This window comes from Caloenas nicobarica, chromosome 1, assembly GCF_036013445.1.
Source record: "Caloenas nicobarica isolate bCalNic1 chromosome 1, bCalNic1.hap1, whole genome shotgun sequence".
In the NCBI taxonomy this organism is placed as follows: Eukaryota; Metazoa; Chordata; class Aves; order Columbiformes; family Columbidae; genus Caloenas; species Caloenas nicobarica.
In genome coordinates, this window is record NC_088245.1 from 27,005,280 (window position 1) to 27,027,516 (window position 22,237).

A 22,237-nucleotide genomic window follows, 5' to 3' on the forward strand; every position below is an offset into this window, starting at 1 on the left:
CGGGTCCGGGTCCCGGTCCCGGTGCCGGTCCCGGTCCCGGTCCCGGTCCCCCTCCCCCGCCTGGTTCGGGGCCGCCCTATGGCGGACGAGGAGGGGGTGGGTGGGGAAACCCGAGCGCCCGCCGGCGGGAGTCGCTCGCCTCGGCCGGCGAAGGGGGCGGCTCGGCTTCGGCAGCCCCGCCTGCGTCGCGCCGCAGGGGTTAAGCGCCCCCGCTCACCGGTGGGCTTTTTGCCGGCGGGGAGGGGGTTAAGCGCCTGGCGGCGGCAGCTGCTGCCACTCGGCTCCGCGCCGCTCTCCGCGCCGGAGCCGTTACAGCGGGAAGATGGCGACGGAGGGCGCGAGCGGCGAGCCGGGCGCTGGCGAACGGGAGGACTCGGCGGCCACGGCAGCGGTAACCGGCTCGGCGAGAGGAGAGGAGAGGAGAGGGGGGTTCGACCCAGCCGCGGCGAGGAGGGCTCCGTGTGGGGATGGGACGAAGCGGCGCTTAGAGACCTGCCTCCCCCGCTCTGTCCCTCCGCCCTCCTTCTCCCCCGGGGCGGGACGGGGCTCGGCTGCGGCGGGTCCCGCAGCCGAGCCCCGTCCCGCCCCGGGGGAGAACAGAGAGGGGCGCGGGGTCTCCCTCCCTGCCGACCTCCCTCTTCCCCTCCACGGGGTCGGCGGGTCCCCCCCCTCATTGTTCCTTCCCGCTGCTCCGGCGCGGGCTCGGCGTGGGGCTCCCGTGAGGGGGCACGGAGAGGGGGCTCCGCTCCCCGCTCTCGCCTCTCTCGCACCCACCCGCCGCTTTCCCGCCGCTCGCCACAGCGCGGGCGGCTGCGCCCCGTCTCTCCGGGCGGGCTGAGGCGGTGACAGCGGCCGCGGCGTTGGGAGCTGTCAGACCAGGGCGAGGGTGGGGGGAACGTTGATCTTTAACCCTTCGCTTGGCCCGCCAGGCGCTTGATTTCTCCCTCCTCCCTCCCTCCCGTGTGGCGTTTTCGACGCCGGGACAGCGTCCTTGCCCCTCCCGCCCCGAGCGCTGGGGTGTGGAGATGTCTCCGCTGCCCGGGCCTCTCGGCAGCGGGGCAGGGTCTGACTCCCCGCTTAAAATATCCCCCCAAACCCGAGCAGAACCCCCCTCCCCGGCGTTTGTGAGGCGCCTGGGGAGGTGCAGGGCGCGGTTAAAACGGTGTCGGGTGGAGGCTGCGCTCCCCTTGGCGAGCGCTGGGCTCCTCTCACCGGCCCGACCCCGCGCCGGGAGAGCCGAGCTTCGCCCCCTCGGGCGGGCCTGCTCGTCTGGTGGGCCCCGGCTCCTCAGCCCTGCGGGGCAGAGCCCTCTCGGCCCGGCAGCTCCCCCTCGCATCCCAGACCCGGTGGTCAAACCTGCCCGCGGAGCGCCGGGGGCTCCCCAGCCCGCCTTAGTGGGCTGGGTGACAGCCCTTGTCAGGTCCCAGGTCCAGCTCTGAGTGCTCGGCCTCGCTGCCACATGCAAAGTTCGGGGCAGTAAAAGCGCTGAGGCGCACGGTTTGCTTGGGAGGGTTTCTGAAGGTGATGACCCTCGAAGGAAGGGGACACTGGTTTCTGTGAAATTGAAGTTATTGCTGGCATTTTTTATTATCATTTTATTGTTTTGCTGGGTTTTTTTGGTTGTTTTTTTTTTTTTTCAAACAGGCACTAATTCTTACCTGAAACCCTGTTCCAACTGTGCGATCAGTCTTCCTTGTGTGTTTTAACTTCTGCAATGTTGTGGAAATTGAGTTTTACTTTAAGAAAGTAAACCTTACATACTGAATATTTGTAACATCACTGTCTTTTAAAACAGTGGCGTAACTGTGGCATAAATGAATAGTAAGGTAAGAATTCATAAAAGCAGACTATTAAATACTTTAAACCTCCAGTTTTGAGTAAAAATATTTATACTAAATTCTTTAGTATACTCATATTATTACTGCTATAAGTTTCAGTTTTAAAAGCCCAAACGAGTAGCTTGTAATCAACTAACACTCCAATATTGACCTGTTGGGTAGTGCTCTGAAAGCCACTCACGCAATTTATATTCTCCTTGTGGAAGGCAGGAGCGACAGCTCTATACTGCACACTGCTTTTAAATTTTTTTTTTTTTTTAACTGAAGAGGTGCTAGGAGGTAACCTGTGTGTTACTCTCTAAAACAAACAAACAAACTAGCTATATTTAAGCAATAACAAAATATCTTTTTAATTTTTATTTTTAATTTGCCTTCTGTGATTAAATATTTAGTATTCCTTTTCATCTTTGTTTCCTTGCCAGTATAAATATTGTATTGTTGATTTCATTTTGTCTCTCGTGCAGGAAAGTAAAAAGAACTCTGTGCAATTAAAATATTTTTTAAAAAAGTATACAATACTGCAATATTCCTTTTGAAGGGTTAATAAGAACAGCTTATTTTCTCTCTTTAAACTCAAGATACAGAATTATGAATTGGATCATCTTGCTTACTTTTAGGATGACAGTAAGCGTCCAGGTGACTGTCTTGTAAGTCACACTAGACTTCAACTTATAAAAAATATTGTTTTCAGTATGGTTTTACGTTTTTTCTTTTCTTTTTTTTTCAGTTCTCAGAATCCTGATTGCACAAATAGTGCAGTAAAAAACTGTAAGAACAGCATTTGCAATAGTAATATGTTACTGTGTAAATTTTATGGTGTAAGCAGGAGATGTATAACATAGGGTGGAACAGTAGGGTTTTTCTGATACCAAGTACTGTTATTGCATCTTAGTATGCTATCAGTAACATCACTGGGAAAAAAATACTTTTTTTACTAGTTTTAGAAGCACTGTAGAAAAGGATTAAAAGTGTTCCGCTCCCTCCTTTTTTCACGTTCACCAGGGAATTTGACAGAAAAAAGCCTAGACTGTTCTATAGTGTGTTACATTTAGGAACAAAGCTGATAATCTTGTCATTCTGAGTTTCCTTGGGTGGAGAACAGCATTTGGTAAGCCCACCACTTCTTTCCCACAAAATACTGGTATTTTTGTCATGCTAAGGTCGACAAGGAAAAATGGCAGGGGAGTGGTTCAGATCCTTTTTCATACCTGCACAGCTTGATTGCACTGAAGCAAATGAAATTGTATTGGTGCAATTTGGACTAGAATTGAGAGAAAACCTGTGTGTGTATTTTAAAATGCCTTTGAATGGCTTTCATCTGCATGATGTCTACCAATAATGATTATATAATAGCAAGAAATAATCCAGTTTGACAGTCTTTTTGTTGAGACATTGAATATCAGCCTGCTGTGCATAGAGGGCTGGCTTGTTACATGTTACAGCTCCAGTGTACCTTTAACAAAGCCTATAAAAACCTATTATATCAAACACAAAGTTCGTTAAAGTTATTCAGTAGAATTTCTGGGTTTGATTTGGCTTGACCAGTGCTCAAAAGCATAAATGTTATTTTTCTCTGATAGACAGTACCTTCTGCTGTCTGTAAAGCTGTATATATAGAGGATATTGGTAGAGGAAAATCTTGACTCTTCTAAAGTGAATAGAGATTTCGCTGCTGTCATCATCGGTCAAAATTTCATTGAGAATAATGTGTGTGCATACCCAAAAGGATCAGTCTGGGTTGCTGTGGGTCAAGTAACAGTACAAAAAGATGCACTACAGAAAAAACTGTCAATATTTAAAAGAACTGAAAAATGGAGAGAAATTCCATGACGTTTTGTGGTGATATAGTGTAGGATTTTAAACTTAGCTTGAGATGTTCCCTATCTATCAATCTGCAAGAATGCTTGTAGTAGAACAGCCATTGTGGTCAATGCTAAATGAAATGCTAAATAATACTTTGATCAGATCAATTATACAGGCTGATTTAGATCAGTTGGAAAGATTCTTATCTGAAAAACATTGCAAGTAGCAGAAAATGAGACCATAACCCTTAAAAAGCAAAGACTATACCTCTTAATAGGGACTCTACCCTGGAAAATGCTCACTGGCAAAAGAACTCTGATTAACTACCACTGTCCTCATCTGAATCCAAGTTCTCAGTGTAGCATTATTGTTCAGAGAAGTTGTTTTCATCTAGTCAAATGCGTGATGCTGTTGTGTTCCAACATGTAGATGAGATGCAGAGACAGCCCAGTTCTCTCTGGCTTAGTCCTGCTGCTCCTCTGTGATGACAGATTGGTCTTGATCCATCTTGCAGTGTTATACTTCAAACCTCCTTCCTGCCTCTCCTACTCCAAACTGCAGCATTGCCTTTTCTGTGCCTTCTACCTCACAACCTGTAGCACTGCCTCTCTTCTCTTGTTGTGAAGGTCCTGGGGGATGAGAAAACAAAGCCCTTGAATGTAGTCCACTTTGTATATGTTCCTTTCTCTTCCAAATGTCGACTTGTCACACTGTCATTAGAGGTGAAGTGCAGAGGGGCAGTGCTGTGAGCCAGATGTGCGAAGGTGGCACGGAGGTGCAAACCTGTAGGATGCAATATGTCCTGTTGTTTTCCCAATCACTTTAACTTCATTTGCGTAAGCATTGCTTTGACCTAGGATGTGGCAAGGTAGGAATAGAGATGGAAATGGGGACAGGAAGGAAAGAACTCAGGAAGACAACAGCGTGAGGTCGGCCTCTGCACCCACTCCTACCCAAGAAAGGGAGCAGTTGATTTACAATACCTGTGTGATCCTTGAATATGTAACCAGGAAGGCGTCAAGTAGGCTTAGGGAAGAAATACTACCTGTATGGTATGTGAATTAAAGCCTTCTTGGGCATTGCTTTTTGGCTCTATTGTACCACAAAGTAAGGTGTAAATTTCTGGAAGACGTGAGAGGTAGCTTCAAGAATGTGTACCTGTATCTGGATCTAATCATATACCATTTGCCTTAGAAGTGACTTTTCTGAAAGTAACTTTCTGAATAGAAATTACCTGTTAAATTTAAGTAAGTGTTTAAACATGGTTATTGAAGGCTTGTGGGCCTACATCCTTTAAAAAAGACTAGGTTACCTAACTTGCACTGGAATAAAAAAAGACTAAGTACATTTGTGGCTGTTAATAGATTGCAAACATGTTTTAACAGCTATGACAATATCTGGGTATGTGTAAAGGTCAGTGTCTTACTAATTTTGGAGGGGTCGGGGGCTGAGGTTTTTTTGTTTGTTTGTTTCCAAAATAAATTTCCCATTTTTGAGGTATATTTATGATTAATGTTAAAGCTGTTAAAAGTTTTGCGGTTTGCTCAAGCCCAAAAAAACCCAACAATAACAAAACCTCCCCCATACCTTTTAAAGAAGACCTTTGAAAAACCCAGAAAGGAAGGGAGCTGTACTTGAGGAAGAGGAGGGCAGAATAAGCAGGTAGCTTCATTTGGTGAACAATCCAATACAAGTCATTGAGCTAATGGATGAGTATAATTAAATGTATGTACAGTCTCCTCATTATCCCTCAGATATGATTGTATGAAGTTTTCTGAGTCCTGGATGTTAACATCAGATGTTATTCTCTTCAGCAAGAAACTCAGGCTTAGTTGAGGAGCAAGTTCCACATCATCGCTTTTCCTTTGAAAGATATTTCTCTGCCTTCATATTTGTTTCTGTTGCCAAGAATATTCTTATAGATCACATCATCTTAAGTTCATCTTGGATGGAGTGGGAAATGGACATGTATTTTTGTGTTGGAAAATTTCTGGAGAAGCATGGGGTCACAGGCTCTTACTCTAGTTTCAGACTAAAGAACAAACCTTCCACAGCCAAAGCAATAAATTGTGGTTTTCCCTGAAGTATTCATGAATACTGTGTGGCTATTATAACCACTTCTTTTAATACTCTCTCTGTTTGCAGAGTTTTCTTTATTAGAAAAGGGTTAGGATTCATCTGACCGCATACCCATGTTTATGTTGAGCTAGGTCTTGAAACTTCCTTTTATAGTTGGTGGAGTTAAGTAAGTGTTTAGAAGGAATAACCTGTTTTAGAAACAGGTTTGTGAGCTTCTCTGTTTTTGAATGAAGTGAAAGGCAGCTAACTCCTGGAAGTATGGATGGGGTTCAAGATACTTAAATTTAGGTGTCTACATGTATGCACGGTGTTTCATATTCTATTACAGTCAGTGGAAATCTGACCAATATAGTCAATGGAGCCATGAGCAAATAGTTCTGGTGGCTGATCAGCTGAAGAGCTTTTTTGGCTGTTTTGATTAGGCTGATCAGTCCTCTATGGAAAATAAAGGGATATTCGGTACCTAGCTTACATAGCTCACACCTACCTTCAAGTGTCTGAGTCCTACCTTGAGGGCTTCTTTTAGTGGTCCATATGTGATACTCTAGGGTATCCCAGCTGGCTTTCTGCCACCAGTCCAGATGGCATGGATGATTCTCCTAAGACCTGTGTCATATCTGCCTGTCCCAAGAAGATATCACTGATCCCCTGGACATTTCAATTGCACTAGATACTTCTGTGTAGGCAACTAAACAGAATTAGTCAAAACAGGTCTTTACACTTGGTCAGATGAGTTGTACCTGGGTGACACACTTGATGTTGTAAAATATATGAATCAAGGTTGTCTTTCCCTGGAGCGGTTGTTTCATGGGTCTGACAGATGTGAGGCCATCATGATATTAAAAGTTAACTTTTTAAAGCCTAATAAGTAACAGCAAACCTACTTTTAGAGCCTCATCTTTGAAGTCTGCTTTGTGAATCCTCAAGAGGATTCTTGTGTGTATTTAATGGAACCCAGTATAAAATATGTAACAAATGTAGATGTGTACCTTTCACTTCCATCCTGAAAGGACCTTTTTTTTTTTTTTTTTGACAGCTTTTCCCTATGTTTTTTCCTGTGCATTTTTATATTTCTCTCCCTCTGCCTTTCCACTTCAGCCCTCAATTATTCTCCACAGGTTTCTTTCCCAAGTCCTGGTTATTACCCAGCTCCATCTTTTAAAAGGCTGCATAGCTACTTTCTGAGCAGGAAGGAGCTTGTTTTCCATGGTCATTTGTGATTAACCCACAGCTAACTTGTTTTTATCCTCTGTTCTGCTTAGGGAAAGTACAAAGCTGTGGCTTTCATACCTTACCTATTCAGATTTCTGCTGAAGGCAGCAGAGTTTGTAACAGCTTCTGTGGTAGCACAATGAACAACCCTCAGATCCTGACGTTGCCAGTACTATCAACAGGGCTAGGTCAGCAAAACCAAACTATTGGCACTGCCAGTCCCTTGCAAGATTTTTCTTTTTTGTGTGGTGGGGTGAATTTAACCCTAAAGAGTTTTACCATCTCTGTTCTAAATAGCCATGTATGTGGGAAAGAGTCCTTTCTGTTCCTGTGCCTCTTGGTGACCTTCCCGTTTCATCCTCTTTCTGTTTTTCTGAAGATGATAGAGGTGGGAAGGTGGAGCTCCGGTTCGATCACTGCTGTCCTAGGTCGTCCTTCTCATGTTCAGAAGAGATGCTTTTGTCGCCTTTTTGGTTCGTGGTAGACCTTCTTTTAATCTTTAGAAATGCAGGTTATCATTTTGCCTGTACTCTTTTTGTGATGCATACACAGGTAGTTGAATGAGTTTTAGCTAATTAGCTGTTTGCTGTATTGTCAGTGTACTTGCTGCCAGGCAACACACACCCCTTATAGAACTGATCTGAAAAATAGAATGTGGAGTTTTAGAGACATAGAGGACTGCAGTTGTACTCTTCTTCAGGTACTTTATTCTTATAAATCAAATAAATCAGGCATTTTAAAATCCAAAAGAGGTAGAGGAAAAAAAAAATACCCGTGTTTTGGTTGTGTCTGCCAAATTTCACCCTCGGGCAACATATTCATCTATCTCTGTTATAAAACCAATATAATGGATGGCTCAGTTACATAGTTGTTAAATTGTTGGTTAAACTGTTACAGCTTGGCACTCTACCAGAGGTATTGTAGCTAAACCCCAGATGACACGTAAGCCACGAGCTTGTAATATAGTCTTTATTTTTTGGAGATCTAAGACTTATTGCTCCATTGGAAGATGTTAGGAAGATTGCATTTCTAGAGCTAAACATCAGTTTTCTCTATGATTCAGGCAAACAGCTGAATAAGAACTTCAGGCAAACCTGCCATGACTGACATCTTGGTCCCCAAAAGATGGTAGGCAAGTGTTTAAAAGAAAGGTTAGTTTTATTTCATCATGTGCTTTATCTACCCAAATCTTTAAAATATTTTTAAAACTATGTTTGAGAATATATTAAATCTTTAAGTGTTTTGGTTCAGTTAGGGTAAGCTACATTGTAGTTCCCTAAGTGCTGTTTCAGAGATGTGCATGTGAAAAAGATGTGGTAACTGTCAGCAGCAGCCATGCACACTCTTACCCCATGCGAGGGGATTTAAAGTTGCTTATCTATAGTGAAGAAATCTAAGATGTCTTTAAAGTACTGGAAAAAAGTGGTCATTCCAGTTTTGAAATGTATCAGATAAAATTCTGATAAGAAAGCTTCGGCGGGCATAATATTATTAATGGACAAGACTTGAAAAATGATTGCTCATTTTTATTTAATGGTAAAATAATGATGCGCATCTGATCGATACCATTTTCTGGTACACTAAAATAACTCTTCTGTAAATGGGTGCAGGTAATTTGGCCCAAAAGCTCACTACTTTTCTCTTTCATCATTAAAAGCTCCTAAATTCTTTATTTCACTTTTTTTTCCTGTTTGTGTGTATTTTCTGGTTGATTTTGGACTTCAGTTTTGAGGAGTTTTGTTTGTTCTTCGTATGTATGTGAAGACTTATCTGCTAGAGTGTGTAGCATGGAGAGTGTGGGAAATAATAGATTATGTTTTCTGTGTTTAATAAATCAGAAGGCATCAAACAAAAGTTTTTAATGGCAGACTGACAGCAAAGGTCATGGTTCTTCAAAAAATGTGTAACTGTGCTGTGGAATGTTTTGGATGCTAAAATTACAGAGATTCAAAAAGCAGCAGGGCAGATTCACAACAGGTATGTCAGCCAAGGGCTACTGCATGCAAAATCACCATTTCTGGAGCAGAAAGTAGGTAAGCTGAAAATTACTGGAGGTTGGGAGAGTATTTCTGGGAAGTATCATTATGTGCTTGTCCTGCTCTGGTACTGATTGCAAGGCATCTGTTATTGGCAGCTTTTGCAGACAGGGTGCTTGGATAAGAGGGGTTTTAGGCTGATATGCTAGAACTGTTCATATATGAAGTTGTTTTGCTAGTTCTTATTTAAAGTTTTTAAAATGAAAAAATATTAAAAGCTAACCTGTGTATCTTGATGGTATGTCTATTAACTTTTTTGTGTGTTTGTTTATATCTAAATTATCAGAGCACTTTTAATTGCTCATTATTGCTGTCTTTTCATGTATTCTAGTTCAGGATGTGTACTTGATCAAAGTTTACTTTAATTGCTTGATCAGATTCTTAGTTAAAAAAGCTTATAATTGCATCACATCTGTTGAAGAATGCCTCCGGTTTGTTAAGAATGTAAGAGTGTTTTCATTTATGAAAACAACAGAAATGAAAAGTTTCACCTGTGATGTACAGTCAGTCTTTTGGCAAAGAGCTGCCTTGTGTTATACCTCCTGACAAGCTTAATTTACTGACTTGGAGAAAAGAGTAGGATCATATTTCTTGCACTGTACTTTTGTGGATGCCCCTCTTAACTTTGTTCTTGTCTATCAGAAACCTTGGGTGCCTTTTTGTCAAAGGAGGCAAGTATATTTTAGGAAGGGAAGATAATGTAATGGTTAAACCACTGAATTGAGACTGAATGTTCTCTTTCATACTACTTGCTTTCGATGTTGTTTGGAAATAAAATCTCTCTGCATCAGTTTCCCATCTGAAAAAGGGAGATGGTTTTTCTCTATTATAAAGGAAACTATATGAATAAATTGCTGTCTTTGAGCTATTAAACGTTATGAAGTGGTTCATAGAAGGAGGAGGGTGGATCCTGCTATCTGACTGAATTAAATTTGGTAGTTAGAAATGCTGAGAGTGAAATCTGCTGCAGGCTATAAGGTAAAATCTAGTTTACTGACACTAAATTACATGAGGAACTGTGTATGTGTAGTAACTTTTCACTTTATACATGTCCATAGAGTGGTGAGCACTGTATAGAGCTATAAGGAGCACTGTGAGAGCCTGCTGTAGCATATGTTGGGAAGAAGCCTTCAGAGAAACCAGTTTTTCGTGATCCATTGGCATGGAGAGTTAGAGGTATCTTTTGGATTAGAGGAACAAGTGACCCAGGCAGCAAAATTAAAGGATAACTATTGTTCAGTCGAGAAATATTGGGTAGAGTGGGTGGCCCTGTCCCTGAAACAGTTACATTTAATAGAAGTCATTGTTCCTCTTGTTGATCTGTGTTCTTCACATACATGAAGAAGCTCAATCCAATGTACATTGAATGCAAACAGCTGAAGTTCTTGCACACAGTTCTCACTAGCCATTTGTGCACCTCTGTGTGTTTTGATTACAAAATGAAAGTGGAACGCAGAGTAGATCTAATACTGTTACAGCTTTTGGGTAGTTTTGATCTATGGCCTTCTAGCCTGAGGGAAGAGCAACTGTTTTGTTTTCCTCTTGCCTTGAGAAAGCAGAAATGGTACTTGCTTTAATTTTTATTGGGTTTGCCTGTGATAAGTTAAGCTCTTGGGTAGCTGAACTCTTAGATTTTTTTTTTTAATGTCCTTCAGGGAAAATAGACAGTATATCCAGATACACTGTTCAGCTAATTTGGCAACTGATTACTTCATACTGAAGATAGCTGAGTGTCCACATCTCGGGGCTTTGCTAGAAGACACATCTACCCCATAGCAAGGACGGTACTATTTCCCTTGCAGTGAATAGCGTATTGGAAATTAAGCTGATCAGCTGAATCTGGCACATGGAATAAATATTGTTTTCTCTCCTTTAAAATGATCCCCTTCTAATTTCACTAAACATCTACAGTCTTTGTGATTTTGTAAATATTAATAACATCACCCCTGTCTCACCTCCAAAACAAAGACTTCCAGCCTCGTAGGCTTTCCTTATATGCTAGTTACTCCTTCTCTCTTCATTGGCCAATTCACCTTTAGATGAGAACTTTGTGCAGTACTTGAGTTGTGGGTTTACCAGGCTTTAATATAGTAGCAAAATGAGGATGTTAACCTTGAGAGTGAGGAGTTACGTGCCAGCTCCCACATGACATGGATGTCCCTGCCAATTCTCTATCCTTTTTACAGGTTATTGTAAATGAATAGGTTGAATAAAGCTGGTCCCAGAGGTGCCACTCTGCTTACCTGTCTCCATATTGAAAAGTGATTGTTACCTGTAACGTTGGCTTCCTATCCATGAAGTGTCTTTTCATCCAATACTGTTGGATAGGAGTTTCTGTAATAATATTTGGTATAGAACCTTGTCCAAAACTTCTTGAAAATCTAAATATGTTAGCATCCAGTGGACCCCTTTACCCATGTGTCTATTGCCATTGTTACAGAACTGTAGCTGTTTGTGAGGTGGATTTGGTTTCACAGAAGCCATACTGATATTCCCAGCAGACAGTGTTTATGCATGATCTTATTCTTCAGTATAACTCTTTCTACTGTCTTGCTAGGAGTGGTAACTGTGGAGTGAGAAGATATTGCTGCTATGAACTGGTGTTTGTCAGTGCCTGTTAAACCTGGACTGCACTCTCCAGCCAAACAAATGGGACTGTGAATAAAGCATACAGATAAGATTTCACATCTTTTCACAACTTGTGCTTCAAAAATTCACGTTCAGCCCAGTATACTTGATGACTTAGTAGTTGTTTGCAAGTGAGGCACAAGTTACACTGGATTAGGTTGGCTGCGTTCTAGGTTTTTTCACCCTCACTTGCCTTCATCCCTGATGTGCTATTTCAAGTCTGCTGAATTGTTTCACTGAGAAACTGCATATGGGAAGCATTAGTCGCAAAGTTAGTTTCTTTAGCATTTCGCCCTTATCATTCACAAGACTTTGCAGGATCAATTCCTTGCAAAAGTACCATACTGGTGGGCTTTTAATTGCTTCACCATAAATGAAAAGAATCAGACTATTTGCTATTAATTTTGACTTTATATATGACAAATAAAGCCATCTCAGGTTTTGACAGTTACAGATGTTTTGAGAAGCCCATAATTAGGATGCTGATACATCTATGTTTTAGATCTATGCTATTTCAGTTAGTTAGTATGTTCATCAGTGTTTTGTTTCTTACAGAAAAGAGAGTTTGATGTGGATAACTTGAGCAAGCCAGAATTGCGGATGCTTTTGAGTATAATGGAAGGAGAACTAGAAGCACGAGACCTGGTAATTGAAGCTTTGCGGGTAAGTTACTGGGTTGTTGTGGTTTGCTTTTTTCCTTTATGCTGTGCATAGAATATTATTAGTGGAAGAGTAAACTGTGATTTTTTTTAAGTTTTAAGTTAACTAAATCTCAGTAATTGCAAAATATGTTCTTGTTTAGCTGTTGCCACTCACTAATTCTATTTAATTTTGATATAAAATACCAACAAAAATTTCAGAGAACTAAGTGTGAAAACTGCAAAATGACTTCCTCTTTACATTCTTTTATATTATAGAGTCTGTTATTTGTGAAAGGGAGGAATAACTTCAAAGGAAAATTCCGTCCATTTGTCATTTGTTCTAACGGTCTAGATGTTTGTGCATCTAGTCTATTCAATGCATTCATTTTCTGTGAGATGGAAGGAAGGACAAAATTGGATGGTCATGTCCACTTAGAGAAGAACTTTTGAGGCAGCTTTTTGTTTTTGTGGTGTGGGGTTTTTTGTTTCGTTTTTTAATAAAAGGTGAAATACAGGGTATATGCTCCTAACAGCACTCACAAGTACTTGATTAGACTTTTGTTGTGCTAAACACTTGTGATGGTTGATTTCCTGCTTCAGAATGTTGCAGTCTGAAAGGCAACTTAGAAGGTTGACTGGAAATGTACAAACAAAACTGTATTTTAGCCGAAAGATGATAATTTTGGGTGACTGTAATGACTTTAAAATTCATCTGGAACAGAATAAAATTTGACAGAACTACCAAACTGCAGGTTTGGGAGGGAAAACAGCCTTATATGGTTTGAAAATATTTATATCTTTGTAGTTGGATAGAGGCAAATTGTGCCCTTTAAGGTATCTTAAAGCAAAAGCTCAATGTAATAAAATATATCTAATACTAGTTTTTAGTAGAATGTATAATAATTATCAAGCGGTGTGGAAACATTCTCTACTTGTAATGTCACAGTAACAATTGTAAATGCATTTTTATTCAATTCTAATTTGTTTTGTGACGGATTCAGATCACTTGATGCAAACGGAGCTTTAAAGTAGCTGCCATTGATATACCAGCATTAATAACTAAAGACTTTATAGGTATAAACCCCTCTTATTACATACAATTTTCATTTTGTAATGACAATAAGACACTGGAAGCAATATGTTTCTCAGGGATTACGGAACTTTGAAGTCATTTAGTGTCTGGCCTTCAGGTATATGCATATGTTGAAATGTACTGCCTTTTCATCTAGCTGTCTTACAATTTCGTATCTCATTTTCCTGGACTAGGACTTTTTATTTTCACTGACTGCCAGTTAAGGTTTTGTTAAAGGTGAAAAATGTGCACACCACATTCAGAATCTCTTTTTTTGACTCTTCTAACTTTGGAGGAATGCAAATAGAATACTGAGACAATTTTCTCCAATACATATTCATGAACATGCTACTACTACAGTACATACCAAATAATGGATGTATTGAAATTGAATGAGGAAAAAAAGAAGAATGCAGTATAAATTAAATTATAGTAAACATTAAACTTTCAGGATAGTGCAGTCCCAGGAGAGAAAAAATCTACATCAGATTTCCATGCACCTGCTGAAATGGGTAGTATGTACACAGTGTCTTTTGATGACTGATATAGATCAATATAAAACACAACTCGATTTCTGCTAAGGTATATAAATGTTGAAAACTTTTTGTTTGTTTTGTGTATGTGTGTGGTTGTGGTTTTTGTTTGGTTTTTTGGTTGGTTGGTTTGGTGTTTGGGGTTTTTGTTTTGTTTGTTTGTTTGTTGTGTGTGTGGTTTTTTGTTCTCCCGCATCTCAATTTCTATTTCCTGTTTTTTGTAGTAAAATCCTCTAAACAAAATCTACGTGGAACTCAAATCTTCCAGGCAGCTTGCCTGGTTAGCTGTACCAGTATTGGAAAACTTGGAAGTTATACCTGCTGAAGAACTGTAGCCTGATATCTTAGAATATGATACTTTCAGGTCTTCTGGCTTCTTAATTGGGAAGCCACAAGTCAGCAGTATTAGTAGCTGGAGCCTCCAAGCAGTGCACAAAATAAGCTACTAGATAGCCAAAGATAGGTCTTTTTAAAAAATGAATAACAAAAGAATTCCATTGGAATTGTGTCAAATTTGGTACTTTGATTTGTTTCAACAAATTGGTGTACATACTTTGTGTATCCTTAAAGAAAGAAGGAAATGGTTTTCATGTAAGGGAAAAGACTTCTTATATTATTATTTCAAAAGCCGATCAAGTTCTGTTTCAAAAGTAGGAAAGTTTGTGTGTGATTGTGTGTTTGAGGAGGTTTTTTGTTTGTTTTTTAATCCTACTAGTACTGCATGGCTGTTTCAAAGTCTGATTTCTCTGATTGGTCAAAGCCTAATAACTTCAAGCCCTATACCAGATAATTTGTGTGTTGTCTTTTTCTCTTAAGCGATCTTCCTGTCAGTTTTCAGTCACTGTGGTATATACATTTATTAAGCAGTTTTACACGTTCTTGTTCTTTTTTCTAATGCTACAGAAGTGGATCTTTTAATCTTCTCTTACAAAGTAACTTCATTCTTGTGGTTGTCATCTCAGATTTTTTGCTATACTCGGTTTAACTACATCATTCCTAAATGTGTGTGCCCTTATCCATATGCATGTTGCAGGGTTTCGCTGAACATTTTCAAATTTTGTGCAATAAATAGTATTTATGTTTCTATTGGAAGTACCTCTCCTGGAAAGTTCTGGCATTAAAGTGAATCAGTCTTGACTGATCACGAAAGAACTGATAATACTGAATCTAACTAAAGACTGACTTGCATGGTACTACTCTTAATCTGCACCTAGCATGAAGTTTCTCATTTTAACAGGACCTGTTTGATGCATCTCTGTTAGTCTGTCCTTGTCCCATTGTATAAATTCTTACATTGACTTTTGTTTCCCACTTCACTAATTTTGTGTGAAGTCACATTATGCACTTTGCTGAAGATCTGAGACAGATCTGATGTTTTTTCTTTGCCTATAAAGCCAGTTATGTTGAAGGTAGGTGTGGTTTTTTTACATACATAGGTAGGATTTCTTTTCAGGCTGACTCTTGCAGAATCATGGTTCTCGCAGTGCTAAATGTGTGTGGTTTTTTTTCCTCTTGGTATACATGTCAAGTTGTCACAATCCACAACTTATCCCCAGTATTCCCTGGTGGAATGGAACACAGATTTCTGACACAGAGTTAAGGGGTAAGAACTAGGGAGCAGAAGCAGTATTTCTGGATAAGAGATGGAACTTGTCTTACTGTTTTTGTTTGTTTGTTCCTATACCATATTTATAGTGTTTGTATATGTATATATACACGTACATATATATACACGTATATATATATATGTATTATTTGCCTGTGTGGATTCTGATGGATTGAGTAGAAAACACTTCCCACCTCTTTGTTTGTGTGGACTGAACCTCTGTCTGATATATGGAGCAAACTCTACTGCTCATAGAAATCTAAAATAATAATCTTTTGAATTAGTTGAGTTTTCGTGATTTCTCTTTTTTGTTCTCTTATTTGGAAAATAGCTGTAAAATTATGCACAGTGTGAGGTGCCAGTGAAAGAAATTAAACTCCAAAACGATACCCTGTATCAGTTAGTATTGTTGTAATATTGCTTTCTAACAGGGAGACAATGCCCTGGGGTTTCAGAATTGTATTCAGATGCTTATCTTCTGGCTGTTCATTTACAATGTATTAATTGTATCACAAAATATATTTGTATTTTATGACTTTCAGTTTAATTTCTCTTGGTACTAGTAGCCATCTCCTCATTTAGCACTTTTAAGATTTTGAATAACTTTTTCTGCCTGTTTAAAGCTTAGTTTCAAAAATGTGCAGTCCAATGAGAATAAAAAAGAAAGTCTTCAGAGCTTCTTAATCTGCTTTGAAAAGATTGAACTAGGAAATTTTAAGTCTGTCTACTGGGTATTGTTCCAGTGCAGCATGTCTATTCTGTGTAAATAAAAAAAAGTAAAAGGGAGAAAGGCCAATAGTTTGGGATTATGGGAAGAAATGTTGTTAAAGGAACTAGTCATCCTGGGGAGTGAAGGTGGAGAGGGGCAAGGAAGATGTTTAGTTAGTAAAGTTAATAACATTGTGGGAGTTTTTTTTTTTTTGCTAAGGTAGTTGAATTTATGCCACATGATAAATTAGAGACAACTGAACCCAAGGTGTCACACAGAATAATTCACTCCTTATTACATCTTTGTGCATAAGGTATGGTAGGGTATCGATTGTATTTTACATAAAGTTTTGATACATTGAAGTCTGGTTTTGAAACAAAATTAAACTTCAAATCCAAGCTGTATTCATTAAAATATGCAGATGATATCTGTATCCTCCCATGTTTTTAGAATTCATTGTTTTTCCTTTATAACATGCGCAACTGCAGATACATAAGGACAGATAGCATTCCTGCTTCTAAAAGAGAGCTGTTGCTTCCTGCTTCAGCGATTGAAATTTTGTCTGGCTGGGCCAATGTCTCCTGCTATTGCTGTGTATGTAGTATTATAGTTTGGTGCTTTGATATAAACAGAGAAGGCTGAGGGCTTTTTCGCCCTTAGCATGTATAAATTTCTTATAGTATACTCTGATTTGTACAATGCAGAACTCACAGTATTTTGCTGAATTAATCTCTAGTTGAAAGCTTTCTGTTTCAGGGAACACTGGCAGTCTGGAATTTGGAAGTTGGAGAAATTCAGACTTTAAATAGTTGCAGTAATTATCAACCAGAGCAATTTAAGTTGCTGGACAGGTTCAGCTCTGTGAGGACCTATGGCCTTGGAATAGCAGACCTTTGTGTGCTTCGGGTCAGATTTCCAGATTTATTCTCCAAGTGAACAGTTAATTTGCTGAGGAGAACAGCGTCAGGATTCGCCTCAAAGGAGGTGATCTTTATATAAATCTTTCTCATTAGCACACTGATTTTGTATAACTACTACACCAAATGACTTAAGACAATTATTTTTGAATCTGTACTTTATTTTAGTAGCTCCATGATCAGAGTTGCACCAGAATTAAAATCAGATTAACATTTAAATCATTAAAGTCATTTAATTAATGAGAAATAACATGTTGTTCAGTTGCTATTGGGAATGCAAATAGTTTTAAAAGGAGGGAGCCTTAGCTATGGATGCTGCTTCCATCTGTCCCAATTATCCAAATAAACTGCCTGCCTGTAATAAGGGGATAATATGTTCCTAATGTGGAGGTGATGTGGCCACATAATCAAAGCACAGGTCTGGCCTCCCACAACTGTGACCTCAAATACAGCATGCATTTGTTGTTGTTGGGGTTTTTTGGTTGTTTTTTTCTCCAGCCATAAAGAGGTTTCTGTAACTGCCTGCTATCTAGAGGATTTTTTAAAGTGCATTGATCCTCATGTGATGAATTGAAGTGCTAGTGTTATCTGCCAAGCATGGAATTACACATGCTAAATGCTGCTTTTAGTGATGATTCTCTCATAAAGTTAAATCGTGAGTAGGTTATTTTTCATCTAAAATTTTAAAGCTCAACTCAGTTGGGATTTTTATTTTTTAATCATTTCACTTGCCTATGTAAATTTCATTAGATGGTGAATGGTAAAATGAAAATTTATATTTTTCTTGCTTCTATGGTATGCATTAATTAGTGTGAACAAAAAAAAAGCAAATTCTTGTCATACTAGATCCTTTAAATGTACCATACTAAATAGATTTAGAACAACTTATTTGGATTGTTGGGGAAAATCGCCAGTGAAATTAAAAAAGGCTAAAAGAATTGTCAATGCCAACAATGGATACATTTTTGTTTAATTAAAATTGACTACAATATCAATGACGTTTCTGTGGATCGATGTCTTTTCTTTGAGCTCAAGCAAGCTCCAAATCAACAGACTCTGTGTCTGGGATGACTGGATCAGGCGGACAGTATGAGAACTGCAAGGTGAATTTACTTGTAGGTGTTTCTTCAGAGTTGTAAAGCCTTACTGTATTTAGTTTTTACCATAACTTTGTAAGGAAGGAAAGCTTGTCTTCCATGTATGTTTGTGCTAGTTGAATCCATTAGCTACTGAACTGTAAAATGCGGATTTAGGGAAAATCAGACTTCATTAATTTAGCTGCTCGTAGAATTTAAGTTAAACTATCTAAGTTTATAAAAAGATGAGACAAAAAACATCTCTGCCGTGGGAGTTAGTTCCGCCAGAATTGTAAATACGGTTTATCTTCCTGAATGTAAGCATTTTGATAGGTCTGCAGGCTAATCAATAGAGCTGGAAATGAATCATACTTTCTGTATTATGTCCGAGTAGAAAATCCATATAAGCCAATTTCTGACTTCCTCTAGCAAGGCATGTGAGTTCTTGAAGAACAGCAGTAGAATTTTGTAATGTAGGTGTGGATATTAATATAATGAAATAGGTAGGTCAAAAGACAGAAGTTAATGCATCATGTCATAACACCTCGTAGCCACATTCAAGTTTAATAACCTGTTCTATTAGCTTTCCCTTAAAAAGCTTCCAATTTAAAAAGAGAATATTATTTTAAAATAAGGATAAACAGGTTTTAGAAAGTGTAGTGATTAATGTGTAGAATACACAATGTTTCTTTAAAATAATAATGCATAGTATGTTAAATGCCAGTTTTCAGGTTTCAGCTCTCCTGTGAATCATTTTAGAACGATTAGGACATCAGTATTCAATTCCATGAGAAATTCAGTAGTTTAAAGGAATTCTTAGAAAAAAGTTTTCTTTTTAGAAGGATAATTTGTCTTGAAATTACTGGATTATTTCAGAAATTTCTTAAATAAGTAGCTGCAATGAAAAGACTTCAGTTTCAAAGGCTATAATGGTATGATCCAATGTTACTTCAAAACACTGCTCCATTTTTTTTCTAAAAGCGTATATAATTAAACTGAACATTGTTTTGCAAAGTATTGTATTTTAGAACAATGAAAAAATGTTTCTTTGTACTAACATTCTATTAGAAAATTCTTGTGAAATGGGTGGCTTGTAAGATGTTTGGGTTCATTATGGTGAAGGCCATATTTACATGTCGATATATATTTATACATGTGTGTGTGAATGAAGTACTTGGGTGAATCTACCCTTGCATGTAGACCAAGAGCATACTTTAGAAGATACTCTTCCCATTGTCCCCACCGAACTTGGCTGTGACTCGCCTTGCAGACCACTCTGAGACTGTGTAAACTGAACAGCACCAATTGTGTTGGTCTACAAACTTGTTCCTGTTGTGTTGCACTACCTGCTGATGTTGACATAATCACTGTATACCTATAAATGCCCTTTTCCAGGGTTGTTCGTGTCAATATAGTAGGAAATGTCAGTTGATTTGGTCTCAATGTAAAAAATAACTTTGTCCCCCATGTTCACCTTCTAAAACCAGAGTTTCCCCAATGCTTTCTACCATTGTAATAATTCTTGAATTTAAGACAGATGGACTTTGCTTGTGAAGTTGCCAGATGGGTCATTCTAAAATGTTCTTCTGGAGTTTCTTTCTCCCCAAAGGGCAGAATGCATTTTCTGCTCAAGCTACTTTGATTTCAAGTCTTGAGCTGTGCATTGTAGAAGGCTTTTATTAGTAAACCTGTCTTTCAATTTTGGCCGACAGTGATTAAGCACTGAACAATATAATTTTATTTTAATCTCATTGAAAATATGAACTATTTTGGTGATAACTGATAACTGTTATGTGTACATATTTCTGTACCACTTTTGCAATTCTTTAAGTGTATGTGAAGATCAAACAATATTTATTACAAAAAAAGAAAACCCTGAGTGTATCATACTTTATCATGACAGTATACTACGTAACAACATTAGGTTTTTGGTGGTTAACCAAGAGTGATACTGGAATAACTATGCCAAATGTGGAGTAATTCATGCTTGGCTCTGCATTTTCAGTAATGAATTAGCTGTTCCTTGGGAGAAAAAAAAAAAAAAAAAAAAAGACGACTCAGATAAATATTAAGTAAAATATTTGGTAGAAGAGCTGTAGATACTTGCAAACTATACTTGCCTAAATTGACCTGTCTGTTTCCCAGTGAGTTCTGTCTATAATAGCAAAAGAGCTTCCTTTGCTTGGCCAAGGCAGACCTTTGCCTACTGCAGGTTGAGAATTTAGTTAAGAAAATTAGAGTTTTCATGTCCTTTTAATGTTAGTTATTGTCTTCTGCATCTTGTGATGGGGTGATACTTACTTTTGCCTGTACTCTCAAAGGTACACATTAAAATAGAATTATTACCAATACCATAGTTGGAAAAAGTTTTTATCCCAAACTACTGCACAAAGTCAACAAGAATTGTACTGTAAGACTTAGTACTTCTAGAATGAACTTCAAGGTGAGAGGGCAAGAAATCTGGGAGCTATCAAGAAAAAGGGAATGAATCCATGTAGTTTAGTTGTTCTCAAATTGACTGATAGGTAGAGAAATTACATGTGTATTAAGTGTAATCTGTCAAAGGAAGTTAGACCACCTATAAATTATGAAGACCCTTACCTGCAGTAATTCTGCTAAGCTGTGAAGTTAAAATGCAAATCGGAACTTCTCCTTTACATATGAATCCCATGGTGCTTTTGTACCAAAGAATGGAGCTAAGAGCACACAGAAGGCGGCTTCAGAGGTTTCTGGCAGCCAGGAAGACAGCCTGTTTTGTAGCAGGTGTCTTTGAAAAAGTGGTGATTAGGTAGGAGGAGGAGCAGAAGGTGTTAAACTGTATGTAACAGAAGGTTATTGTTGTAGACAGTGTGGTGGCAGTTGTTGGCCTTGGTGGCAGAAGTGAACCATGAAATAGAAGTCAGATAATGCCTTGTTTGCATCGTTTTTGCATGTTGCAATTTCTTTGCAAAAATTTAATCTTCACTAAATTTTTGGGAGGCAATGGTCTGCGGTTTGTGTCGTTGCTCATCTAATCACTAGTTCTGATTTATTGACTTACACTTTAATTATGGTTGTATATGCATTTTCTCTGCTCTTAAATATAGTTTGTCTTTACCTGTCCTATGATTCTGGTTATGATTAAACCTTTACTATCTTAATATTAGTTTTTGTAATTTCTGGACATGGCTGTCAAAAAGTATTATTTCACTACTGCAAGCTATTTAAAATTGACTGCAAGGAAACTATGAAATGTGAATAAATGTCATGTTAATAGATGAAATGATTTTTCAGTGCTTAGTTTGGAATTATTTCTTTATCTGTGGCTTATTTGAAATTTTAAAGTAATGCAGCATGCTGTTTGTTCACCTAATTGAAGAAGTGTTGGAGGCAACTGTAAAGAATGTTCAATTCATTTTTTTTCCTATCTTGATAACAGTTTATGTATTGTATTTTTTCCAGTTTACATTGTCAGCTAAATTTATTTTTATAAAATTACTTGACATGTTTTTACACCCTACTTTATTGCCAAACAATTCAAGAAACTAACACTGTTCCAGTAACTGTATCTGTGAATGTTAGTTTTTGAAAATTGCATGACTGGTTACAATGTAAGAAAATAGCTTTTGTTGCATGACAATAAAATCACAAGGCCTGCTTAAGACAGCAAAACATAACACTGTACTTCAGGAAATGTTGTGAAATTAAAGGATGGTTTTATACCTTATCCTTGATATTGCTGGTGTCCATGGTGTAATAATTTGGAAATACTGTTTATAGTATTGGTGAGTTGGCTTTATATATAGTATTTTATTTAAAGGATCATTTCAGATGCCTGTGAAAGTATTTGCTTTTCTTATATTCAGTGTTTTTGTAGTAATGGTTCTGTAGGGATGGATAACTAGCAATAAATACTTTTCTTTGCATTATGAAAGGTGTCAAACTGTATTTGGATTTTCCTTCAAGTAACACTTTTATTTCTTGCACTTCATCATGAATGGAACCAAGTCTCGCCTTTTCCAATAGGTGTGGGGGATGTAGCAGCAGCAGTCCCTCGACTGGTTAACTTTGTTGATCTGAGGGATCCTGATATTTAGACACATAGAAA

General features: G+C 38.7%; 1 protein-coding gene across 1 annotated transcript in view; it reads left to right on the forward strand.

The window, feature by feature from the left end:
- Positions 1–246: 246 nt before the first annotated feature.
- Positions 247–22,237, forward strand: part of CTTNBP2 (cortactin binding protein 2) — an 87,438-nt gene continuing 65,447 nt past the window's right edge. The window contains 2 exon segments of the mRNA XM_065652414.1: positions 247–391; positions 12,152–12,259. Of these exon segments, the coding sequence (XP_065508486.1) occupies positions 323–391; positions 12,152–12,259 (177 nt within the window). The 5' untranslated portion in view covers positions 247–322.